The 26,552-nt window shown below is 41.7% G+C and overlaps 1 protein-coding gene across 1 annotated transcript in view; it reads left to right on the forward strand.

The window, feature by feature from the left end:
* LOC103181901 (sodium- and chloride-dependent GABA transporter 2-like) overlaps window positions 1-26,087 on the forward strand; it is a gene marked incomplete at its 3' end in the record, with an annotated part of 35,932 nt that extends 9,845 nt beyond the window's left edge. The window contains exons 5-14 of the mRNA XM_042335433.1: window positions 1,382-1,439; window positions 2,509-2,641; window positions 11,317-11,451; window positions 15,589-15,692; window positions 17,594-17,718; window positions 20,065-20,177; window positions 21,660-21,797; window positions 22,250-22,352; window positions 25,737-25,837; window positions 26,040-26,087. Coding sequence (XP_042191367.1) covers window positions 1,382-1,439; window positions 2,509-2,641; window positions 11,317-11,451; window positions 15,589-15,692; window positions 17,594-17,718; window positions 20,065-20,177; window positions 21,660-21,797; window positions 22,250-22,352; window positions 25,737-25,837; window positions 26,040-26,087 — 1,058 coding nt within the window. The remainder of the gene's footprint in view (window positions 1-1,381; window positions 1,440-2,508; window positions 2,642-11,316; window positions 11,452-15,588; window positions 15,693-17,593; window positions 17,719-20,064; window positions 20,178-21,659; window positions 21,798-22,249; window positions 22,353-25,736; window positions 25,838-26,039) is intronic.
* Between the last annotated feature and the right edge of the window lie 465 nt (window positions 26,088-26,552).

A 26,552-nucleotide genomic window follows, 5' to 3' on the forward strand; every position in this document is an offset into this window, starting at 1 on the left:
CAATCCCATTTAAATTTTATACACTGCTATAAGATCCCCTCTGAGTCATGTTCTCTCAAGACTGAGAGAAACTTGTCTAATGATTACATGTAGTTCATTCCTTTGACACTAAAGATCATCCTCGTTGTTTTCCTCTGCACTGCCTCAGAACTCTTATGTCGCCATAGCCAGAACTGTGTGCACTTTACAAACGTAAATGAACTATATTCAAAACTCTTAATGACTGCTCCGGCCACCCCCTCTATATCTGTCTCCTCCATTGTGATCCTTTCAGATTGTACCTCATCGTTTGTCTCCCTCTCTCCTCGTGTTGAGTCTCATAACTTGATTCCTTTGTTTCGGTCTCAATACTTATATCCTCTTATATCATCTTCCCCATAGGAATATAATACTATGTACCTGTGTGCTGCCTTCACTGTGTAATTTTTTTGAAGGCACAATTGTTATCGTAGCTGCAAGCAGCTTTTGTTCCTCCAGCATTTTTTACTAAACCTTTACCAATATGTTCTCTCCCTCCACTCGGCGGGCACTTGCCAGTTCTGTGTCCACTGCAGGTCCCTATCCGCTCCACTATCGGCAGGCAGACTTTCAGCCTTCCTGCCCCCACCCAATGGAACTGCATCCTGGAGCCCTCCGCTTTGTCCCCTCCCTTGCCTCCTTCAAGCCCTGTCTCAAGATCTTCCTATTCGACCGTGCCTTCAGTCATCTTCCCGCCTCCATTCCCTTTGCCCTCCACCCCTCTTGATTCAAAACCACAGCTGGGGTGCAAACACTTCCCTATCTAGCACCTTGGGATATCCTTCTGATGTGAAATGCACTCATTAAGTGCAATTTATTGTTACTATTGTTTTCTTCTCTCATAAGCACTTTAGGAAGATGGTAAGCATAGTTTCCAAATCCGGGGATTTCCCTAAAATAGGAGGTGGAGCGAATGATGAAGGATTTGAATCTATTTGGTAGCTGAGTTGATAAGTGGAAGATGCGGATCAATCTGAGAAGTGTAAAAATAATCAGTATGACAGAAAGATATCACAATAATGTATTTCACTCTCTCATTTTGGACTGCAAATCTATTCCTGAGGTTGGGTCTCTGCCACACTCTGCAGCTTTAGCACAACAATGACAACTGGATACCAAGTATTTGGAAGAGGAATAGATACAAATGGTGCATATAATGTAGCTCTGATCATTGTTCAGGACCATCTGGCAGGGAGCAGACAAAGTGTGCTCAGCTAATCTCATCTGGGTAAAGATACTGTTTGGAAACTTATTTTGCTTTGGAAATTTCCAGTGAGTTCACACTGCATCTATTTAAAGGCTCTTTTTGTGCAATAAATAGTCTACCAAGCCTTAAAAAATGTTTCTCTTCTCTCAATTGTAGAGAATTGCACGAATAATGATTCTCAACAATGGTCATCATCTGAAGTTGAGTTCTGGGCGTGAGTATAACGCAATACAATTTATCACGAGAGTGGGAAAGTTATTGGACCAGTGGAATAATAATAATAATAATCCTTGCATTTGATATAGCGCTTTTCACGTCTTCTAGACGTCTCAAAGCACTTCACAGAATATACTGTAAAGTGAATTGACTATATTTGTTGGCGAAATACGGCACCCAATTGTGCACAGCAATGTCCCACAAGCAGTGGTAGATTGAAAATGACCAATTTATTATTGGTTTGGAGGAATTATTATTAGATGGAATAAGGAAACTTGCCCAAGGTTTCGCCCTGCCTGGAATTGAACCCAGGTGTCTCACTTGCAAGGCGAGTGCTCTAACCACTGAGCTACAGGACTCCACTGGTAGCCAAAATGGTCTTTTCTCATATCTACTATTAGTTCTGAGAAGATGGTCCATGGTTTGTGAGATGGTCTTAGCTTCTGAAACGGGGCTCAGCTTCTGAAACAGGGCTCAGCTTCTGAAACGGGGCTTAGCTTCTGAAATTAAGTGCAGCTTCTGAGATACCGAGCAGGTTCTGAGATAGGTGCAGCTTCTTAGATGAAAAGTAGGTCCTACGATGGTGCATAGCTTCTGAGTTGAGGGGCAGGTTCTGAGATGGGGCGCAAGTTCTATACTGAGAGGTGCAGGATCTGAAGTGGGGCATTGGTTCTAAGATGGGGTGCATGTTTTAAGATGGAGCGTTGTTTTATGAATGGCATAGGTTCTGATATGGGCATAAATTCTAATATGGGCCCAGGTTCTGATATGAGTGTAGATTCTGAGATAGGGTGAGGATTCTGAGTTGGGTGCAAGTTCTAGCTAAGGGAGCAAATGCTACAATTGGGCATATTTTCTGAACTGAGGAAAAAGTTCTGCACTGAAGCATAGGTTTTGAAATGATGTGTTAAGATCTGAGATAGACTTATTCTCCATAGCCTGGTAGTAAAAACATAGCACATATTAATATAGATGTATTACTCACCAGATATTGCTCTTGCAGGAATCTAAAGCTCAGCTCACTCTTCAACTCACAAATATTCATTGCTGACTTTTGGTATATGCAGGAATCGTGTCCTGAAAGTTTCAAGTGGAATTGAGAAAATCGGCACTATCAATTGGACGCTGGCCCTCTCTCTTCTTGCAGCCTGGACCATCTGTTACTTCTGCATCTGGAAGGGAATCAAGACTATCAGTAAGGTGAGACCATAAAGTGCTGAGTGAACTAAACTATACTGGACTAACAAAGAAGATTGAAAAGTGATATTCCCTGACGTATTCTGGTCTGAGTGACTGAATGAGATCCACTCCCACTCCCTGTGCTCTCCCCATAGCCCTGCAAACTTGTCCTTCCCAAATAATTATCTACTTCTCTCTTAAAAGTTGTTACCAAATTGGTTTCCACCACCCTTTCAAGCAATGCACTCCAGATCCGAACAACTCGCTGTGTGAAAAAATTTCTCCTCACCTCCCCACTGTTTCTTTTAACAACTATTTTAAATCGGTGTCCTCAGGTGACCGACTTCGGGTCCCGGCCAGTGGAAATAGTTTCTCCTTGTTCACCTATCAAATCCCCTTTTGAAAACTTCTCTCCAAGGAGAATAATCCTAGCTTCTCTGGTCTCTCCTGATAACTGAAATCCCTCATTCCTGGTACCATTCTGGTAAATCCCCTTTGCACCCTCTTCAATGCCCTGACCTTCCTAAAGTGTGGGGCCCACAACTGATCACAGTACTCTAGCTGATGCCTAAGCAGTGTTTAATAAAGGTTTATCATAATTTTCTGACTTTTGTGTGCTTTGCCGCTATTTATAAGGCCTAGTGTCCCGTATGTTTTTTTAACAGCTTTATGTACCTGTCCTGCCACCTTCAAAGATTTACTTACATGAATCCCCAGGTCTCTCTGTTACTTCACCCCCTTCAAGGTTGTACAATTTAGCTCATATTGCTTCTCATCATTCTTCCTCCAGATATGCATCACTTCGCATTTATCCACATTAAACTTCATCTGTCACGTGTCTGCCCATTTTACCAGCCTATCTATGTCCATCTGCTGCTATCCTCCTCACCGTTTACTACTTTTCCTAGCTTAGTATCATCTGCAAACTTGGAAATTGTACTCCCTATACCTAAGTCCAGGTCATTTATATAAATCAAAAACAGCAGTGGTCCCAATACCGCCCCCCGGGGGATACCACTGCACACTTCACTCCAGGCAGAAAAACAATCATTCACCACCACTTTCTGTTTTCTATCTCCCAGCCAGTTCTGTATTCATGCTGCCACTGTCCCTTTATTACTGTAGGCTTCTATTTTGCTTACAAGCCTCTTATGTGGGACTTTATCAAACACCTTTTGAAAATCCAAAGAAATTCCATCAACTGCACTACTTTCATCCACCCTCCATTACTTCACAAAAACATTCTATCAGGTTTGGGTAGACATGATTTGCCTTTCACAAATCCATGTTGGCTGTCCTTAATTAACCCATATTTTTCTAAATTAAAAATTATTGTCCCGGATTATAGTCTCTAGACTACTGACGTTAGGCTGACTGGCCTGTAATTCCCAGGTTTATCTTCAGGACCCTAGGATGCATCCCATCCGGACCAGGTGACGTTTCTACCTTGAGCACCAACAACCTTTTTAGTACCTCCTGCCAGTTTATTTTTATCTTATTCAATTTCTCTTCCCTCTCCTCCGATACTGTGGCATTGGCTGCATCCTCTTCTTCTGTGAAGACAGATGCAAAGTACTTAATAATCCTTGCATTTGATATAGCGCTTTTCACGTCGGGAGGACGTCCCAAAGCGCTTCACAGAGTACACTGTAAAGTGAATTGACTGTATATTTGTGGGCAAACGCGGCAGCCAATTGCGCACAGCAATGTCCCACAAACAGTCGTAGATTGAAAATGACCAATTTATTATTGTTTTGGGGTTTTGGAGGGATTATTATTAGGCGTGTGGAGTAAGGAAACTTGCCCAAGGTTTCGCCCTGACCTGCCTGGAATTGAACTCAGGTCTCTCACTTGCAAAGTGAGTGCTCTAACCACTGAGCCACAGGACTCCACTTATTCCATATGTTAGCCATGCCTTCTGCCTCCACATGATTTCCTCTTTGGTCCCTAATTGGACTCACCCTATCTTTGACTAACCTTTTATACTTTATATGTTTACAAAATACCTTAGGGTTCCCTTTTATTTTACCCACTAATCTTTTCTCTTACAATCTCTTTGCCCCTCTTATTTCCTTTTTCAGTTCTCCTCTGTACTTTCTATATTCTATTTGATTATCTTCTGTATGACCTGACATTAGTGAGTTACGTCCGGAGTGAGGCGAGGCCAGAGTGAGAAGGAATTGGGTGAGAGTGGGAATTAGGTGCAGAGGGGGAAGTTTATCTTCTAAATGATAATAATACAGGGATAAATAGAGTGAGAGGAGAGAATGATCTGGCAGGTGATGTGTGAGGAATGTGGTATGTGGGAGTCAATGGAGGGCAACCTGAGCCCGGGCGACTTCATCTGCAGCAAATGTCTGCAACTGAGGAAGCTCCAGCTTAGAATAGCTGAGCTGGAGTCTCAGATGGAGACACTGCGCAGCATTAGAGATGGGGAGAGCTTCCTGGACAGTTCATCCTGGAGCCAGACATTCCCACGAGTCCCTGGGAACATTCCGTTGCCAGCCACAGACAGGACTGGGTGACGGTCAGACAGGCGCGTAAGGGGACCCGAAAGAGAGGGGCAGAGGAACCCCAGGCTTTAACCTTGTCCAACAGGTATGAAATACCTGCAACCTCTGTGGACAAGGAAGTCTGTGAGGAAGATGGGCAAACTTACCCCAACACCTCTATTCAGAGTCCTGTAGCTCAGTGGTTAGAGCACTCGCTTTGCAAGTGAGAGACCTGAGTTCAATTCCCGGCAGGTCAGGGCGAAACCTTGGGCAAGTTTCCTTACTCCTCACGCCTAATAATAATCCCTCCAAAACAAAAAAACAATAAATTGGTCATTTTCAATCTATGACTGTTTGTGGGACATTGCTGTGCGCAATTGGCTGCCGCGTTCGCCCACAAATATACAGTCAATTCACTTTACACTGTGTTCTGTGAAGCGTTTTGGGACGTCCTCCCGACGTGAAAAGCGCTATACCAAATGCAAGGATTATTATTATTATTATTATTATTATTATTATTATTATTATTATTATTATTATTATTATTATTATTATTATTATTCAGGAGGCTACACTGGGAATAGTCAGGAGGAATATAGTGGTAATTGGGGATGAGACAGTCAGGAAGACTGACGCACTTTTCTGCAGCCGTAGCAGGGAGAAAAGAAGACTCTGTTGCCTTCCTGGGGCCAGGGTGAAGGATGTCATTTAAACAAACAATAGAAAATACTTTTGCAAGACCACAACAACTTAGATTTAGACATCCACATTCTTCACATTTACTTTTTTTGTTTTGTTCTGAGAAGAGCTAGCATGAAAACCCTTTGTCAAAAGCGGGGAGTTAAAACGTAGAATTTTGAGCGTTATCTATGGTTGACAGTCTTTGAGAGCTTCATATTGTTGTTCTATTACTTTTAGATACCTTGTTACATCATAGTGTTAAGTAATGTCAATAAACGATAATTTATAATTGCAAAAGCAATAAGGTCCTTGTCAAAGTTCAGACCCACAAACATTCCCAACAGCTTATATTCTGAGAAGTATATTTTGATCTTCTTCCATAGCTCGAAGCATTCGAAACAAGATAGATGAATTAAATGCACAAATAGAAACAAACGGGTATGATCTGGTAGCCATCACCGGGACATGGTTACAGGGAGATCAAGGGTGGGAGCTAAATATTCCAGGGTATGTGGCGTATAGAAAAGATTGGCAATGTGGTAAACGAGGAGGGGGGGTGTGGCCCTGCTAATAAAGGATGGGATAAAAACAGTAGAGAGGAAAGATTTTAAATCAGAAAAGCAGGAAGTAGAGTCAGTATTGGTAGAGGTACGTAACTACAAGGGGCAGAAAACTCTAGTGGGAATAGTTTATAGACCCCTGAACAGCAGTCACAGTATCTCTCAAGGTATAAATCAGGAAATTAGCAGAGCATGTAGTAAAGGAAAAACATTAATTGTGGGTGATTTTAATCTGCACATAGATTGGAACAACCAAATTGGGAAAAGGATGATAGAGGAAGAGTTCATAGAATGTATTAGGAATAATTCTCTTGATCAGTATGCCGAGGAGCCAACCAGGGAACAGGCCATATTAGACCTTGTTTTGTGCAATGAAGCAGGGGTCATCAGCAAACTGGAAATGAAGGCTCCTCTAGGGCAAAGTGATCATAATATGATGGAATTTAGCATTAAGTTAGAGAAAGAAGTAGTTAAGTCTGAAGCAAAGGTTCTAAATTTAAGAAGAGCCAATTTTGCTGGTATGAGAGAGGATTTAGCCAAAATAAACTGGGAAATTAGACTTAAGGATCTGACAGTAGACCAGCAATGGCAGACGTTTAAGGAGATAGTGCAAAATTCCCAGCGAGCACGTATTCCTTTGAAGAATAAGAATCCCACGGGAAAGGTGGCCTAACCGTGGCTAACTAGAGCAGTTAGGGAAAGTATAAAGTTAAAGGAAGAAGCCTATTAAGCAGCTAAAATGAGTAGTAAACCCAAGGATTGGGAGAACTTTAGGGATCAACAAAGGAGAACCAAAAAAATGATTAAGAGGGAGAAAATGGAATATGAGGGCAAACTAGCAAGGAACATAAAGACAGACATATTAGCATGGATTGAAGGGTGGCTAACGGGTAGAAATCAGAAAGTCGGGATAAACGGGTCATTCTCGAATTGGCAGGATGTGACTAGTGGAGTGCCACAAATCAGTGCTTGGGCCTCAGCTATTTACAATTTGCATCAATGATCTGTGCGAGGACATTGAACGTAATGTATCTAAATTCGCGGATGACACTAAACTAGGTGGGAGAGTAAGCTCTGAGGATGATGCAAAAAGATTGCAACGGGCTATAGATAGGCTAGGGGAGTGGGCGAGTAGGTGCAGATGGAATTTAATGTGGGTAAGTGTGAAGTTATTCACCTAGGTAGAAAAATAGATTATTTTCTAGAGGGGGAGAGATTAGATAGTGTTAGTGTTCAGAGGGATTTGGGTGTACCTTGTACGCCAGTCTCAAAAAGTTAGTTTGCAGGTGCAGCAAGCAACTAAGAAGGCGAACGGCATGTTAGCGTTCATTGCAAAAGGTTTAGAGTACAAGAGTAGGGAAGTCTTACTGCAACTGTATAGGGCCTTGGTGAGACCGCACCTAGAGTATTGTGTGCAGTTTTGGTCTCCGTGTTTAAAAAAGGACATACTTGCCCTAGAGAGGTTGTAGCGTAGATTCACTCGGTTAGTTTCTGGGATGAGGGGACTGACCTTTGAGGGTAGGCTGAATAAACTAGGGCTGTATTCTCTAGAGTACAGAAGAATTAAGGGAGATCTTATTGAAACATATAAGATTCTTAAAGGGCTGGATAAAGTAGTCACCGAGGGTCTGTTTCCCCTGGTAGGAGAATCTATAACCAGGGGTTACAGTCTTAAAATTAAGGGTCAGCCTTTTAGAACAGAGTTGAGGAAACATTTCTCACTACCCCAAAAGGCTGTAGATGCTCAGTCCTTGAACATCTTCAAGGCTGAGACTGATAGATTTTTTTAAAAATAGAGGGATTAGGGGATATGGGGATAGGGCAGGTAATTAGAGTTAGGTCTGAAGATCAGCCATGATCTTATCAAATGGAGGGGCAAGCTCGAGGGGCCGAATGGCCTACGCCTGCTCCTAATTCTTATATTCTTATGTTCTTATGTTCTTTATCATAAGCCTCTTTTTACTGTTTTATTTTAAGCCCAATTTCCTTATTCATCCAGGGTAGGTTTGGATGCCCTACCTTTCCCCTTTGTGGGAATGTATTTGTTCTGTCCCCGAACTATCTCCTCCTTGAAGGCTGCCTATTGCTTGTTAGCTGTTTTACCTGCCAATCTTTCTTTCCAGACGTTCGCTAAGTCCCTTTTTAATTTGTTGAAATTAGCCCTTTTCCAGTTGAGTATCTTCACCTTTGATTGTTCCTTGTCCCTTTCCATAAATACTCTAAGCCTAATGATGTTGTGATCACTGTTGTCGAAATGCTCTCCTACTGAAACCTGCTCCACTTCATTCCCCAGAACTAGATCCAGCACTTCTTCCTTCCTCATTGGGCTGGAAACATACTGATCCAGAGAGTTATCCTGCACATATTTCAGGAATCCTTCCCTCTCCTTGCCCTTTAAACTGTTATTTTGCCAGTTTATGTTAGGATAATTGAAGTCCCCCATTATCACTACTCTATTGGTTTTGCATCTTTCTGAAATTCTGCTTGCAGATTTGTTTGTCTATCTCCTTACCACTATTTGGTGGTCTACAGTATACATCTAATAGAGTAACAGCTCCTTTTTTTCTCCTAACTCTAAACCAATAGATTCTGTTTTTAGACCCTCTATCACATCATTCCTTTCCAGGGTTGTAACCGTGTCTTTAATCAATATTGCCATCCCTCCTTTTTTTCCTATTCCTCCTGAATACATTGTAGCCAGGAATACTCAGCTCCCATTCTTGCCCTTGTTTGAGCCAAATCTCCGTTATTGCCACTACATCATAATCCCATATGGCAACTTGAGGCTGCAGCTCACCAATCTTATTGGTCACACTCCATGTATTTACGCACATGTACTCCAAGACCAACTTAGTCTGCTCTGCATTTGTCCCCTATCTAATCCCTCCTTTTTCTGGATTACTCTTTATTACATTGCTATTCATCTCTCCCAGTCCGCTATGTAACTCGTTTCTCCATGGCCTTGCTCTTCGCTACCTATGTGACCTGCTAACTCCATATCAACCTGACCGCTCCGTCCTCTCAGTAGGACTGCTCCACATCCTCTCCTGGCCTTCCCTATCATCAGTAGTTGAGCCTTCAACCTCTCCTTCAAGGGACATCTCAAGACCCTTCTCTTCAACCATATACCTTCGATCACCCTCCTACCTCTACCCTCTCTGCCCTCCAGCCCTCCTGAACCCAACCCCCTGCTCAGGTCCAAATCCCCGACTGTGCAGCGCTTTGGGACGCTCTCCTGACGTGAAAGCCATTGTACAAATGTAATTTGTTGTTGATGACATCTGACAAATGCGAAACCCATCGTAATGCTTAAAAGTATTAGGCGCAGGTTGGCAAGGCTTCAGTGAAATCAGGATGCTGCTGCTGCTTAACCAGCTAAAAACTCCTGTGCAGTGTTGGGGAAGTGCTCAATTATCGAAGGTGCCAATCTTCAGATGAAACAACAAACAGCAGTCCCGTCTAACTGTTTAGGTTGGACATTAAAGTCCCATGGCACTATTCAAAAACTCTGGCAAGGTTTCTGGAGCGCCCATTAGGGTTTAGTTTGCGGTGTTAACAGGAACTGAGCGGGTAGATTCTCTGCTTCCAGTGATTGCCCTCCACCCCCTCACAAGTCCTGCCAATAAACCAGGCTGGTCTGTAACCAGCAGTGCCCTGGAAAACTGCTGGCCCACGTGGCTTGGACAAATAGACCACCACAGAGATTTGACTTGATTCTAACATTCCATTATCAAGCACATCATGTTGGAGCCACAAGGGGACCCCCATCTAGTTCACTTGTGAAGTCCAGGACCAAGCAGTGAGCTGGACTTGTGGAAATTAGGGAAGCAACTACAAGGAGGGAGGGCTCCAGCCAACACTGACCTGATGCTGAGTAACATGCATGCAGAGTCAGCTTCAGAGTGAGCAAGGCTATATGTCAAAGCCCCCTAACATGGGTTTACCTATTATAAATTATTTGTGCTTAGTATATTACTTCTATCTGTCTTGATTGTATTACTCAATCCTGTAAGTAAGTTTATTTGGGGTAAAATGTAGCTCATTCTATCTTCCAAAAGAGGCTAGGAGATAAGATGAAGACTTTGCACAAACATATTAAGTTATATTCCAACTTATAAAAAAACAAGAGTGTGCTTGATAATTGAGTGGTTATCAAGCAGGAAAATTCTGAAATGTAACAGAATTGTTGAGGAAACTTCACATCTACCCTATATTATACCTGATTTGTGAGTGCTTAATTTGAGTAAGCTTTTGTGTTGTACATTTAACTGGTGCTCTACTTGTGCTCAATATTGGTAGACAAAGTAGACATTGGTCCATTCCTTCTGCTAATAACCCATAACAAAAAAAATCACCTCTAAATTAATATTAATAAACATCATCATCTTTGCATTTGGTAGAGGATTTGTCACGTCAGGATGTCATAATGTGCTTCACAGGATTTTTTGTAAAGTAGGGTGATTGTGTATTCTGTGGGCAAACTCGGCAGCCAATTTGCACAGAGCAATATCCCACAAACAGCCCTTAAGTGAATGACCTATTTTATGTGGGGGATTTGTTGGCCAGGACACAGGGGGAAAAACTCCCTTTCCTTTTTGAATAGTGCCATGGAATCTTTAATGTCCACCCTAAATAGATAGATGGGACCTCTGTTTAATGTCTCATCTGAAGGACAGCACGTCCGATAATGGAGCACAGTCCCAGAACTGCACTGGAGCATCAGCCGAGACCATCCAATTTCCGACATGGAGACGAGACTTGGTCAGGCTGACACACAAGATTGCTACAGCTTTGCTGGAACATTACTTCTACTTTGAATTCAACATAAAAAGTCTTGCTTGTTTGCCCAATTGGTAAGAGTAGAATCACAATCTGGACATTTCTTGGATCATAAGCATTGAGCTGAAGCAGGCGAATGAGCTTCTGTGTTAATTTTCTCTGATATATAATTTCTCTTGTGCAGGTTGTCTACGTAACTGCTACCTTTCCATACGTGATGTTGATCATCATTCTGATCAGAAGTGTATTACTGCCAGGAGCTGCAGATGGAATAAAGTACTACCTCTACCCTCAATGGTCTTCACTGTTTTATCCTCATGTGAGTAATTAATTACAAGGGTGCTTGAGTTATGTTCTATTGAGACATTTACACTGCATTTCTCACAAAGTTCTTCGCTGCCGGAAAAAATAAACGGAGTATGGGAACTTGTGTCAGTAGGTTATGAATTACCTGATGTCTGTAATTAAAAAGATTGGCTCCTATGTTTCCATTTCCTGTACATCCCCCATCTCCTCTCTCCAATACTCCTTCTACCCTTCACACCTTTGACCTCATCCCTCTTTTCACTCACCTTGCACTTGAAATTCACCACCTGCCCTCTTTAAACCATTTCTCATACACCTTCCATCCACTTGGCTACTACTTCTTTCCCTCTTACCAGGCAACATCATCAACCTCCCCCTTTCATCCACCACAGTAACTTCCTCTTCAAAGTGCCATTATTACTCTATCCACCCTTCTCAAAAAGGGTGAATGAGAATTTCAGCAGCTTTGGAAGTAAGATAGGGGCAAAGGCAGATAAAGGATGTAAGATAGGATGGATAACACAGATCAAACCTGAAGCCAAGATTGTATACAGGTTTGGCTGATCTAAGGCAGGATGGTCCAACTGGCGGTCCATGGGCCAGATCCAAACTGGGGATGATTTAATTCAGCATGTGAATCATTTCGAGCTTCATTGTTTTGCCTCCCAGCTGTGCTTATCTTCCAGTTAAGCAACGTGGAGAGTTACCAGAAGAGAGGTGGAGCACGAGCTTGCTCTGCCCCTCTTGCAGTCACTCTCTGTACTACCTTGTGCCTCATAAAACCTCATGAGAGACAACACATAAGTGAGGCACAGCAGGAGTATTTTAAAAAGGTATTGTTGCATATTTTGCAATTCTAAAACTTCAACTCTATGAGTTTCAGTAAGAAACAAAAGGTAGATGTGGAATATACAGGACATTGCAACTCTGGTTCAAGAGAAACATTTCCACAGTGTTATCAGTATTTTGTTCATTGTTATGACTATTACATTATGTGCATTTTAATTTACTTAATTATTTATTCACTTTCATTGTTTATTCTGGATTTAATGATTATTCTTGCATATATGTACTTTATCGATAAAAGTGTATTGTTGTTTTGAAATTTGTATAAATTTCTACATGGCCTATTTAAAGTTCGCATTGTAACTGAAATGTAGTGAAATTAAGTGATACAGTTACACAATTTAATGCATAGGATTTATAAAGGATTCTTACAGGTTGCGTTTCTGGAAGGGAAATACAAAAATACAAAAATACAATATCTAGCCCTCAGCAGTCAAAAGGTTGGACAACACTTGACTTAAGGGAAGGGCGCAGAAGGTTGAGTTCAGAACCGCAGGTGATTGATAGGAATCAAGGAGGATGGCTTCTGTCTTCTTTATGTTTAACTTTATGGGGGGTAATAATTCCTTAAAAAAAGGTCACTCAATCCACGACTGTTTGTGGGACAATCGGTTGTTGTGTTTCGCCCACAAAATATAGTCAATTGACTTTGCAGTATGTTCTGTGAAGCGCTTCGAGATTCTCGAAGACATGATAAGGCGCTATATCAAATGCAAGTATTATTATTCTCATTACCTATTGCCCCCATAAGCCCTCCCCCATCTTCCTCCCCAACATCTCCACCCTCCTATCTTTCTTCTCACTCTGATCCGAATGCCTTCTCATCCGAGGCGACTTCAACATTCACTTCACCCTCTCCTGCTCTACCTCTGCTGACGTCTCCTCCCTCCTCTCCTCCCTCAACCTCTCCCTCCACTCCGCCACCCACATCCATGGTCACCCCTCGACCTGGTGATCACTTGGGGTCTCATTGTTTTGGAACTTACCATCACAGACAAAGCTATCTCGGACAATCACTTAATTTTCTTAACTCCTCAATCCCTCTCCCCACTATCACCCAACCCACCTCCATTTCCTACCGCCCATGGAAAAAAATCTCCTCCAATCCCCTCTCCACTGCCTTGGAGTCATCCTCCCACAATAACCTATTCTCCTTGGTCATTCTCCTCCACAACTCCCTCCCCACCACTCTCGATGCCCTTGCTCCCCTCACTTCCCGAATCATCTCCTACTCACGAAAGTCACCCTGATACACCAGCCACTTTCACTCAGTTAAGGCACAGATCCAACTTAATGGTGCACCAGCAGATATGGCTAGACCTTATCAAATCTAACCGCTCCACCCTCACCTCTTCTAAATTATCGTTCTACTCCAAGACAATCTTGGAGGCAAAGGACAACCCTAGGCTCCTCTTCTCCAACACCAACTGGCACCTCCACCCACCCTCTCACGCCTCGCCCATCTTCTCCTCCAATTCCAACTGTGAGGCGATGCTGGACTTCCTCAAAATTAAAGTCGAGGGGATCTGATCATCTGCTTCTGCCCTTCTGTCTACTACCCCTTCCCCATCTCCCCCTCACACCCCAGCCCCTACCCATCCCTCCCTCCACACCTTCAAACGTGTCTCCCACTCCTCTCTCACCTCTACTTTAACCCATATGAAACTGACCATCTGCTCCATCGACCCCCATCCCTATCCTTCTCCTTACCTCCCAGATCCACCTCCTTGCCCCTCTTCTCACAGATATCATAAACCTCCTCCTGTCCATGGTACTGTTCCCACCCCTTTAAATACAGCTGTCTTCACTCCTATCCTTGAAAACCCCTCCCTGTACCCATTCCTGCTTGCAAACTACCGCCCCATCGCCAACCTCCCTTTCCTTTCCAAGGTCCTGGAACAAGTCGGTGCTTCCCAGCTTCGCTTCTTCCTCTCCCGCCACTCCCTTCACGAACCCCTCCAATCAGGTTTCCATGCTACACATAGCACAGAAACAGCTTTGGTGAAAGTGACAAATGACATTCTGTCCATCTGCGACCGGGGCATCCTCTGCCTCCTCGTCCGACTTGACCTCTATGCTGCCTTCATTATTGTTGACCACTCTATCCTCCTCCACTGCCTTCCTCTCACCCTTCATGGTTCTGTCCTTGAATGGTTCAGATCCTACCTTTCACATCGCCTCCACTTCATTCCCCACAAATGGTTTCTCCTCTAGAGCCCGTACCATTTCATGCGGTGTTCTTCTGTCCTTGGTCCCCTCCTCTTCAATATCTATATGCTCCCTCTTGGTAACATCATCCACAGACGTGGGGTCAACTTCCACATGTATGCAGATGACATCCAACGGTATCTCTCTGCCTCCACCCTTAACTCCAGGATGAGAGCTGATGAGCTCGAAGTCCCAATGTGGGGCTTGAACCCACATCCTTCTGACTGAGGTGAGAGTACTTCCAACTGAGCCAGGCTGACACCTTATGTTTTCCTTGGTGCATCACTGTGGCTTTGAATTTTATATGTTTAGTTCTTCTCCACAATGCGTGCTTTCATTTATTTGTACCATCACAACTTTTCTTTTTTGAAGCTTATTCTGCATGCCTTCAGTTAAGGTTAAAATGGTTAGAACTGAGGGAGGAATTAATTTTTTCTCAAAGATTAATACAATTGTGGGATGTCCTGCCCCCTTAGAAAAACGTAGATATGGAATTGAATGTGCAGGAGATGGAGTAGGATAATTTCTTGGGAAATAGAAATATTGGGAAGTAGAGGAGCAATGACGATGTTGGTTGCTAATTACTTCCAGCTTCTCACCATCTCACTTGTGATCATTGACAATGAATATCAGTAAGCTATATAATTATGGAGAGCATCACATACAAAGCCTTTACACACACCTTTTCGAACAAGAAAAAGGGCAGAAATCAGGAATGGGAATCTTATTCCCTAATTCTCTTCATGATGAGGTAATTTAGGCCAATTTCAGCATCCAGGATTGGCCTCAGATGAGAACAGCTACCTCAACACATCCTACAGATTAGTTGTAAAGTGCAAAAAACTCAGCAAAACATTTGTTAGGAAATCAACCTTTGCCTACATTTAGATGTAAAATACACAGATAACTGTACTTTAATACTGTGATTTGAGATGTGCTCCTGACGTGAAAGACACTACATGAAATTAAAGGATTATTGCTATTTAATAACCTATAAATCTGTGCTGTTTGTAAAAAAAAGTTCAGATTGCAGTCCCCGCATATTTCACAATGAATGAAATTGACATCCTCACTTCTGTTGTTTCTGAATTCCCAGGTGTGGTTTGAAGCTGGCCGACATGTGATATTCTCCTTTGGCTTAGCTCTCTGCTCTCTGAAAGCCATGAGCAGCTACAACCATTGGAACAATAATTGCTACAGGTAGGAAATGGCTATGAGAGCAAGTTCGTAAGTAAACTTGGACTGCAATGTCCGGAAGAAAAAGTTGTGACCATGCACTCATCATTTGGTGCCTTTCTCCACCTAATCTCATCTGACTCTCCTTCTCTCCTCCAGTTTCTATCTAATTCCATTTAAAAATAACTTATATGAATTCTTCTTCAAAAATTTGGAAGATACACATGTTAGAAAATAAAATCAGCCAAATCTGTAAGGAAATAACGCTAATTCCTCTAACCAGATATCAGACTGTTTTATTATTATTCGTTCGTTATTCCCCAATATCCCGATGGGTCAGACCAAAGGCCAGTACAATCAACAGATCTTGTAACAGAATAACACCACTATAGATATCTCGAATTTAAGAGTTCAACACTGTGTCTTTACAGCACACAAGCTTGATTCTTCATGCTTTCAGTCTTCTTGCTTACAGCTTTCAATCTTCCATCTGATATCCTCAGTCTTAGTGTTTCTAGCTCTCAGTCTTCGATCTCTGTACCCTTGTCTCCGCAGCCCGGGATGGCCCATCTCCCGTATCCTTGTCTCGTTATCTCGTGTACGTGCAGGGAGTTTCAGTCCAGCTGCCCACAACACACTTAACTTAAAAGTTAACCCGTTCGCAACACCTATTATGATTCTAACATTATACAAAAAGTGTAAATTCTAACACACACAAATAGAAAAGTTTCAAACAAACTTAGGATAAAGATTTTTTGTCCAATTCATTTACGACAAAAGTTTGAGACCATTAGTCATTGAGCAGGACTAAACTGTAGCCCAAGTAAGCAAGTGAAAGTCAAGAGTGGTGTACACTGTGTGATCCTCCAGGAGGAGGGGGAATACTTGAAACTGAGCTGGCTCCAAGATGATGCATGTGGCACTAGAATGTCAGAATTGAGTCCATCCTGTGTGGCGGTCTCAAAAGTCCAATTTCTAAACCAGATTCTAAACCATTGTGCTCCAGGACACTGCTGATAGACGAGTCAGCCCAGCTCATCGGTACCTGAAGGGGCAATGTCCCCAGGTGTCTGGGAGTAGGGATTCTACCCCCCTCAGCTCCTGTTCAATTTGCAAGTCCAAACTCTCAGGGATAGGGAAGCAGCATGAAGCTTGCCAGACAGTGTTCTCAATGGCAAGCTATGCAGATTTAGTTGGTTCAACACATACTCTGCTCCACAAACCTTGGCTCTTGCCAATCTGCATGAATACTTTCCGAAATTAGGTAAGCAGTGTGCTGAGAGTATGTACATTTCTTTCTAAACACAGGGACATTTCCAAGTAAGTGGCATATATAAATGGAACTCTCAATTTTTATCTGTAAACTCTTAAGCATGCTGATGGAGTTCCACATTTGTGAAAATACCCAGCTGACCCAAAAAACTACTTGACAGCAATTACTTGTAAAGCGCTTTGAGACTTTGTTGTTATAGATGCTTGGAATGAAACAAGTTTTCCACATGGGTCAGACACCCAGCTGACAGAAAAAAAAATCCCTGCCCTGCAGAAATATTGGCTTTATCTTTGAGTGTCCATTGATAAAATATGGTCTGTGACAAACAGAAAAATAATTTTTAAACAATGCCTTTTTTTATGAAGCTCACCCTAAAGTGTCCGATTACCTATTCCAAGATCTGTTTCCAAGGGTTGGTTGCGAAAAATTTCCCCATCAACTTTGTCACCATTGCAGAAAATTATGAGTAAGGATGAACTGCTTTAGGAGCTTTTGGTGCAGGGAAGAGGATGGAAATTCACCCACAAAGTCAGCACATTAGATCCAGTATAAATAATAAACCAGTGGCTTATATCAGAATGAAATAATTAGATTTTAATAAAGGTTTTGGATTATTGGTCCGTCTGTCTGAAACATTTTCTTTCTTCTGCAGAGATTGTCTGGCGCTATGTTTCCTGAGCAGTGGCTCAAACTTTGTGGCTGGATTTGCCGTCTTCTCCATATTGGGATTTGTTTCCCATGCAGAGAATGTACCTATTCATGAATTGGAAGTAATGGGTAAGAAATACAGCAGTGGATAAATTTATCAACAAACTATCCATGAAACAACAACTTGTATTTATATAGAACCCTTCACGCTAGTAGGGTCTCAACAAGCTTAATGACAGTGGAGCTTGATTAAGCGCTTTGTGGGATGCTACCCTGCATGAGGCGTGCTATATAAATGCAAGTTTTTGTTGTTAAGCTGGGGTGAGAGGGGATGATTGGTCAAGAGGAAGGTCTTCAGGCATGATCTGAAACTGGGCAAGGAAAAAGCAAAGTGAAGGGTTTGAGCCAGACAGTTCCACAGTTTCTGGGTACAGTGCCTGAAAGCATGTCCACCAATGGTGAAGCAGAAAGGATGAGGGATGTGCAGAAGGACAGAGCTCCTGAGTGAAGGAGGTGGATAGAAGAGTGAGATGCAAGCAGGTAAGAGAGGTAGGGAGGTGCCTGGGAGTGAAGTGGTTTGGACACAAGTTTGAGGATCTTCAAATCGATCTGTTCTACAATAAGGAGCCAGGTGGGCCGGGGGTGCAGAGTTTGAACAGGTAAGGTGGCAGAGTTTTTCATTAATTGGATTTTATGAATGGTGCAATTGGAGTGACTTGCGAAGAGGGCATTGGAAAAATCAAGGCAGGAGGTGACGAATGCATGGATAAAGGGTTTAGCTGTGCTGGGTCTGAGGTATGCTTAGAGGCAGGCAATGGTGGTGGTGGTGGTAGAGAAAAGCAGTCTAGTCAGGGCCCGAATGTGGGTAAGAAAGGATAGCAGGGGATCAAACCTGATGCAAAGGTTGCATACGAGTTCAGTGAGACTGAGGGAAAGGCCGGAGAGGTTAAGGAGGTTTGGAACCACAGGTGAGAAGACATAGATGAGAGCCAAAGAGGATGGCTCCTGTCTTGTCAACATTCAGCTGCAAAAAGTTAATATTTGATGTCAAACAAGCAAGAGGACATAACATTGATGGATCTTGATGGAACAATGTGACAAATGACATTCTGTACATCTGTGTAGGAGAAGAAAATTTGGGCATCCTCTTGCATACATGTTAAAATTTATGATAAAAGAAACATTTTGCTAAAAATTGAAGCACCAAGCATGCCCATTGCAAAATTTCTTCTACCAATATAAGACAAAATGGCCACAGCTACAAGTTTAACATCTTTTTTGAAAAATGGCGTACTCATATTATTTAATCTATTCAACAATCAAGAATGAAATCTCTTTTCCCTTGGTTTGTTGTCCACTTTAAGTTCTATAAATATTTTGTCTACTACTTCAAAATTGATATGTGTGTTTGACAGATGTTTTATTCACAACTATTGCTTTATTCACCCACAAATATACAGTCAATTCACTTTACAGTATATTCTGTGAAGCGCTTTGAGCTGTCTAGAAGACATGAAAAGCACTATATCCCATATCAAACCCAAGGATTATTATATTATTATTATTCACAGCTACCTCAGCTATTCGCAGCACCAGCATCTTACTACACTGTAACTACACTAAGGTACATGGAACTTATTTAACATAGTGCCCATTTTTTTGAAATCCTTAAGTGTGCCCAGTGATTAACCTCTCATTGTTTAAATGTCTACAAAAGCTTTTGTCGGCCTAGTTCAATGGTAGCACTCTCACCTCTGAGTTCAAGCCCCTCCATTGGCCTTCGAATCACATTGTCTAAACTAACACTCCAATGGACTACTGGGAGTGCTTTGTATTGTTGGAGGTGCCGTCCTTCAAATGAAGTGTTAAAATGAGATCCCATCTGCCTGTTCAGGTGGACAATAAAGATCCCATTACACTATTTGAAAAGAGAAAGGAGTTTCTCCCGGTGTCGTTGTCAACGATCTCCAAATAAAAAAGATTGGTCAGTCACTCCAATAATTCCTTCAGAAAAAAATAACAATAATAATTTTGTCACTCAATCCACAACTATTTGTGGGACACTGTGCACAACTAGCTGCCGTGTTTTGCCCACAAAATATATAGTTAATTCACTTTACAGTACATTCTGTGAATGCTTTGAGATGTCTCGAAGACGTGATAAGGTGCTATATCAAATGCAAGGATTATCCCATAATTATTATTATTATCCCAAATAATTATTATTATCCCAAAAGCTTTTCTTTTCCGATGAGACAACTGAGAGACTGACTGATGTTCTTTAGTCCATGTGAGCAAAGCCAACTGTTTACATTTTATTGAATTTACCATTATTATCCCAAAAGCTTTTCTTTTCCGATGAGACAACTGAGAGACTGACTGATGTTCTTTAGTCCATGTGAGCAGAGCCAACTGTTTACATTTTATTGAATTTACCATGAAGAATGTTCTGATCAATGTCATCTCTCTGCACAGGTCAGGGTTTGATGTTTATCACATTTCCAAAGGCAGTGTCCAGGATGCCACTCTCTCAGCTTTGGTGGTGTCTATTCGTTTTTATGTGCATCTTTCTGGCATTCAACGTTCAGGTACTGTGCAATTCACAATGTTCAAATGTCACAATGTTCACAAAAGATGGCTTGAAATGTATTTAACCAGTGCTTTTTAGCATTATTTAATTTTACACTCATTAGTTTGATAATAAAAGCATAGGATTTTCCTGCTAAATAGTTTCCAGGTATCCACTATTTCTGGTTAGAAAGTGAGAGTGCAACATGGCAATTGGAGTGGAACCTGCAATATGGTGCCTGAGCTCAAATCCTCACTGTGCGGGGAATCCTGAGGAAACTTATATCACATTATCTTAGTGTACAACCTCTTGTGCTTCAAAGCGTCAAGTTACAAACAGGCTTGTTTTCAGGCAGTTTGATTGGCCTTTGGTGGTTGGTTTGATGCAATCTGCACTATAAATCCCCATTATTAGTGTAACAGAGTAATCTCACACATCGATTCATAGCTTGCCACCTGGATTCATCAGAGAAGGCAAGCAATTGGTTAACATGGATTTGCCCTTACGTATGCTTATTGATATATAGGAGGAAAATCCTACACCAATCAGTTCATACAGGGCTGAGTGTATAAGGTTCAGTCACAACCAGGATCAGTTTGAAAGAGAGAGGGAGAAATAAAAAAAATTGTCAGACAAATGCATCTGGTGCTGAGTAAGCCGGGTACGCAGCATTGAACTTGGACTTGGAGAACATCAATATGGTTGGCATGTCACAATCGTGTCCTTTAAAGGTCCTCCCACCACACTAAAATGCAGATGTCCGTCAGATAGATGATGAGGAAACTCTGGGGCGACAGCTGCTGTTACCTGAAATCTGAATTTATGATCACATGTTCATATATCGGAGCTTGGAAACCACATTGAATTATATACAGAGTGTTGAGCAGATGTTGCTCCAGCTCCACACCTCCAACTGAACCATTGTGTCTGTGCTGTATAATTCTACGATTGTTCAATGGGAAGGGAAGCGTGTTCAAGCTGTGGGCAAGCAAATAGTAGCAATGCTCTCACTCATTTCATGTTGAGCTGTGTCGCCCACCTGGAAGTTCACATGGAATTCCTGGTACCTGCCATCCACTTCATGAGGGCAAAAGTTTGCGCTTGTCGGATATCAAATGACCATCATCAAATCATCATCATCAAATGATTGTCGTCCCTGGGGGAAGGTAATCGTGGTCTCCTCAGAGCTGAACTGGCTCCAAGATGGCATTCGTAGGAATTGAATATCGGAATCGAGACAACCCTCTGTGGCTGTCTTGGTAATCCTGGTCCTGAGTCAGACAAGCTGCCCAGAATTAGGGAAGCAGGCTGAATCCCTCCAAGGAGAGAGTGGGTATTCCATTTAATGTGTAGATGGGATGCACGGAACACTTTGATTTGGATGCTCAAGCACGGTGATCTGCATGTGTCAGACACCTGGCTGATCAAATAAAATTCAGAGAAAAGTTACATTGTATATTACCTGCTTACTAATACTTTTTTTGTTTGTAAATTCAACCAGTTTGTCTCCATGGAGAGCTTGGTGACCACCATTGTTGACGTATTTCCAAGAATATTCCAGAAGGGATTCTGCAGAGAGCTCTTTATTCTGGCCATCACTATTGTCTTCTTTTTGATCAGTCTATTGATGGTAACAGAAGTAAGAAAATCAATTTAACAAGTTGTACTGTGTTTTTCTGTCCCAGTCTTGCCACCACCCGTTTTATTCTACTGTGAAGCTATACGGGAGGTTGAGTATGCAGCAAATCAGGTATACACTCTGAACTCTGAGCTTTTCTCCCAAAAGCTATTTGCAAAATCATGGAGTGTTCTGGTTGGTTTCACTCAACGATGCCTGTTTTGGGTGGAGCAGAGCATACAACAGTTACCTTTACTGTAAAAGGGTAAAAAAAATTAAGATGCGCAAATTAAGTAGAGGAACATTTGTATAGACGGCCTTGCAGCTAAACCCTAAACATTTTTAAACTGTTGTTTAACTCAGCAACATTGATTTCTCATTCACAAAGCTCTACGCCAATCAACCGATCACTTGACAAGTCAGTTCAGTGCAGCCCGATCTCATGCTTCTCTCTTCTCTTCCTGTTCTATCAGGGTGGCTTATACATCTTCTACCTGATTCAATATTACGGATGCAATAGCAGCTGCCTATTTTTTGTGGCCATTTTTGAAACTATCGGCATTGCCTGGATTTATGGTGAGTGTTTGGAATAAGAGTGTGTCCGTTACCTCTTGCAATGTGGCAATAAAAAGAAGGGAAAAGTTGTGGAAACTGCAGTGAAACTGAACATAGAAACAGAAAATATCACAAAACCGAACAGACCATCAAGTCTGTACCAACTTTTCTTGGCATGGGCCATCTGACATGATTCAGTCAAGAGAGAATAATAATAATAATCCTTGAATTTGATATAGCACTTTTCACGTCTTCTAGATGTCTCAAAGCACTTCACAGAATAGTGACTATATATATTTGTGGGCAAGAAACCCATCAGCATGCTTGAGTATCTAAACTAAACTGAGAGTTCCACATAGGTAAGAAATATCTCCATGTCTGGAATGGAATGCGCACTTTCTCCTTGGAACAACACACCCTGCTTACTTCATTCTGAATAACGCACAACTTGACAAGAGCCAAGTTACCTCAAAGTGTGAGTTGGAGTACTGATGGAGTTTAACCTGATAAACCTACTTAACTTGCCATTGACTACATTGTGTAGCAAGATTCTGAATGCTTATTCAGCTAAAATCACTTAACCCTTACATATTTGGCATAACAGGAGTTGAGTGGTAAGAATATCTGCTCTCAGTGATAGTCTGCACCTCCTCGTCCTGACAATGATCCAGGCTGGGTGGTCTGTCATCTCTAGGCAATTGTGGACCCACCAGGCTCAGGAGTCAGATTACCAAGACCACCACAGAGTGTTGACTCAACTCCGATATTACTTTGCCAAGGTCACCTTGGAGACAGCTCATCTCCAAGAAGACCACACTTATGTCCCCACGAGATTTGAGATCCAACAAGCATACAAAAAGCAGATTCTGTTATCAAACTCTCAAAAAATCAATTTTAATGGACACACAAAGCAGAAAAACATATTTTAGTATGAGAAATGTATGCTGGTGTCATAATTTTTTGTTGTATTATGCACCTCTGATTCACACAGATAACATGTAAGCTTACGTACTGATGAGTCTGTGTAGATCCTAGGCACTTTGTTTGACTCTATTTTCTTTAAGATTTTGTAAGGGCTTTGCCCAAATTTACTTTCTTCCATCTCTGCATCACTACCCACCTCCACAAATGCCTTACTTCCACAAGTAGGTAGGGAGATGCCAGGGCATGAAATTGATCAATTTGGCAATAGGGAACCAGTGAAGCTTGGCTAGAAATGGTATAATGGGGGTATGGAGTTTAGTAAGGGTGATTATAGGTGTGGCGGAAGTTTGGATTAGCTTGATCTTGTGATGGTGGAGCTGGGGAGACCGGTGAGGGAGGCATTTGAATAGTGGAGTCTATTCAAAAAGTGAAAGCAGTTTCTTTCAGTGCCCTTGCCAACAATTCCAAAATAAAATTGGTCACTCACTCCATGGCTGTTTGTGGGACACTGCTGTGTGCAAAATCCACTTTACAGTATATCCTGTGAAGTGCTTTAAGACGCCTTGACAACATGTTAAGGAGCAATATCAAATGCAAGGGGTTTCTTTTATATTCCCAAACCAGTTGAAAGCTTCATCCACGCCTTTGTCTTCTTCTGACTCAACTTTTACAAAGCCTTGCTCACCAGTCTCCCCAACTCCAGATCATTCAGAACTGGGCAGCTTATATTCTCTCTCATTTCCAGGATGGTAAGCTTATAACCCCATATATTTGCCTGGCTCCACTGACTACCCAAATCCTAGCAGATTAAATTTAGCAACCTTCAACAACTTTGCCCCCCCTACCTTAAGATCCCCTGGCCTGCTCTGCCCACCATTGGCAATTGAGATTCCAGCCACTTAGCCATTTCTGCAACTTCTTTGATCCCCTCCAACTATCTCTCTCCTTTATTTTAAAAACCTGTCTAAAGACCTATCTCTATGACCTACCACCACCTCTCCACTACTCCCTGATCTGCCTGGACTTCTTCTTTATAAAGCACTTCAAGATGGCGCCCGTGCATGAAAGGCACCATATAATTGCAAGTCATTGTCACAGCCAATAAGACATCATAAATAAATATAACTTCAAAGCATGGCTTATACATCAAATGTAGTCCTACTTCAAAATGTTTTACTACGCGACACCATTTCTATATTGATTACAAGAGAAGGGAGTACTTCTCGTAGTTGATAAAGAAGGGAGCTTCTCCCGGTATTCCGGCCAACATCCCCCAGTCAAAATTGATCATTCATTTCATGGCTGTTTGTGGAACATTGTTCCGCACAAATTGAGTATATTCTGTGAAGCGCTTTGAGCCATCTTGAAGTTTTGATAAGGCGCAAGGATTATTATTATTAAATCCTGAGAAATGCTTTGATTTAAAAGGCACAACAGTGCTACAAACCAAACTCTTTAAAACTACGATCTGGAAATTCAATTAAAACATACCTTGAATGGGACTTTGTTGATAATTATAATAATAAACTAATAATCCTTGTATTTGATATAGTGCCTTATCACATCTTCAAGACGTCTCAAAGTGCTTCACAGAATATGCGGTAAAGTGAATTGACTGTACATTTTATAATAATTGACATCATTATGCCACCTCAATGAGACTGAAATAATGAAAGCTGTTTTTATTCTTTCTCCTGTCATAAAGGCTAATAAACCTGACAATTGGACAAAAATAAAATCTCATGACAAAACTGGATTGACTCGAATGACAACACTAGATTCCCAAATATTAATGAACCATAGAAATTGTAATGTAACAGGTCCCCAAATTGTAAACAATACAGCTCGCCTCTCTGAGATCTTGTACCAACGAAAGCATGATCCAAACCTTGGTTTAACATTATATGCTTCTGGATTTGAAATAAAGAATTTCATTCAACTTCTTTATGGAAAAGACCCCTTTGCAGGTTTCAGCTGCAGATTCATGGTCAAAACCAGGCAGGGCGAAACCTTGGGCAAGTTTCCTTACTCCATACGCCTAATAATAATCCCTCCAAAACCAAAAACAATAATAAATTGGTCATTTTCAATCTACAACTGTTTGTGGGACATTGCTGTGCGCAATTGGCTGCCGCGTTCGCCCACAAATATACAGTCAATTCACTTTTACAGTGTGTTCTGTGAAGGACGTCCTCCCGATGTGAAAAGCGCTATATCAAATGCAAGGATTATTATTATTATTAAATAATAATTTGTTTTAATTACAGTATGTTTCCACGTTCAACAAGCGGCCAGTCCTGGGAATCAAACACATTTCCATGTTTGATTCCTGATGATATCATCATTCGCCAACTCTTTCTCCTTTTCTTCTGGGGAGCTACATTGTCCAGAAATCCAGAAATATTTTTAAAAATTCTTTAGCATTGACTGTGCTGTTCAAGATAGATTGTAACTTCTTACCCTTCTTCTGATTTGATGCAGGTGCTGATCGCTTCTATGATGACATAGCAAACATGATCGGATACAGACCCTGGCCTTTAATTAAGTGGTGTTGGTGTTTCTACACTCCAAGTATTTTAATTGTGAGCATCTCATTCTTTTCAGATGTATTAAATCAGTAATGAATCTCTAGATGGTGCAGAGGAGAGCAATTGAGCTGGAGAGAGGGATGTTGGAGGGATGAAAGAATAAGCTCAGGCTCTTCAATCTTGAAAAGAGATGACTCAGAGGGAAAATTACAGACATTATAAACCTAACATCTCTTATTGTTTTCTCTTTTTCAAGGCTTGTTTTATTTACGGAATGATAACGGACTCCCGTCTAACGATCGGGTCTTATGTATATCCAACAATGGCATATTTTTGGGGCTGGTTACTCAAAGTCTCTTCCCTGATATGCATTCCACTCTGGATCATGATCAATATTGGCTCAACCAGTGGGTCTTTGATACAGGTAAGTTATTTAATTTATTGGAAAAAAGCTTCTTCAAAACTCTGCCAGTGGTGCACCAATGTCACAAGTACTGTGAAGGCACTTTCCAGATAATGCGATTGTGGCATTTCAAAATGAATCACATTTACAGAGCTGGTATGCAATGGACCTGTAACAAATGGAAGAAAGGTACACTCGGTTTCTTGCGCATTCTGTTCCTTGACATGCATTCCATCAGAAAAATAGCCAGGTCAGGTTGCCACTGATTTCATTTTCTGTGCACTGGGTCTGCATGCTATGCATAGAAAGTGTTCCTGATATCATTTTGCAAATGATGATGTCTGTGGCACTCCAGTGCCTTGGGAT

The sequence above is a fragment of the Callorhinchus milii genome, unplaced genomic scaffold, assembly GCF_018977255.1.
Source record: "Callorhinchus milii isolate IMCB2004 unplaced genomic scaffold, IMCB_Cmil_1.0 Scaffold5, whole genome shotgun sequence".
Taxonomy (NCBI): Eukaryota; Metazoa; Chordata; class Chondrichthyes; order Chimaeriformes; family Callorhinchidae; genus Callorhinchus; species Callorhinchus milii.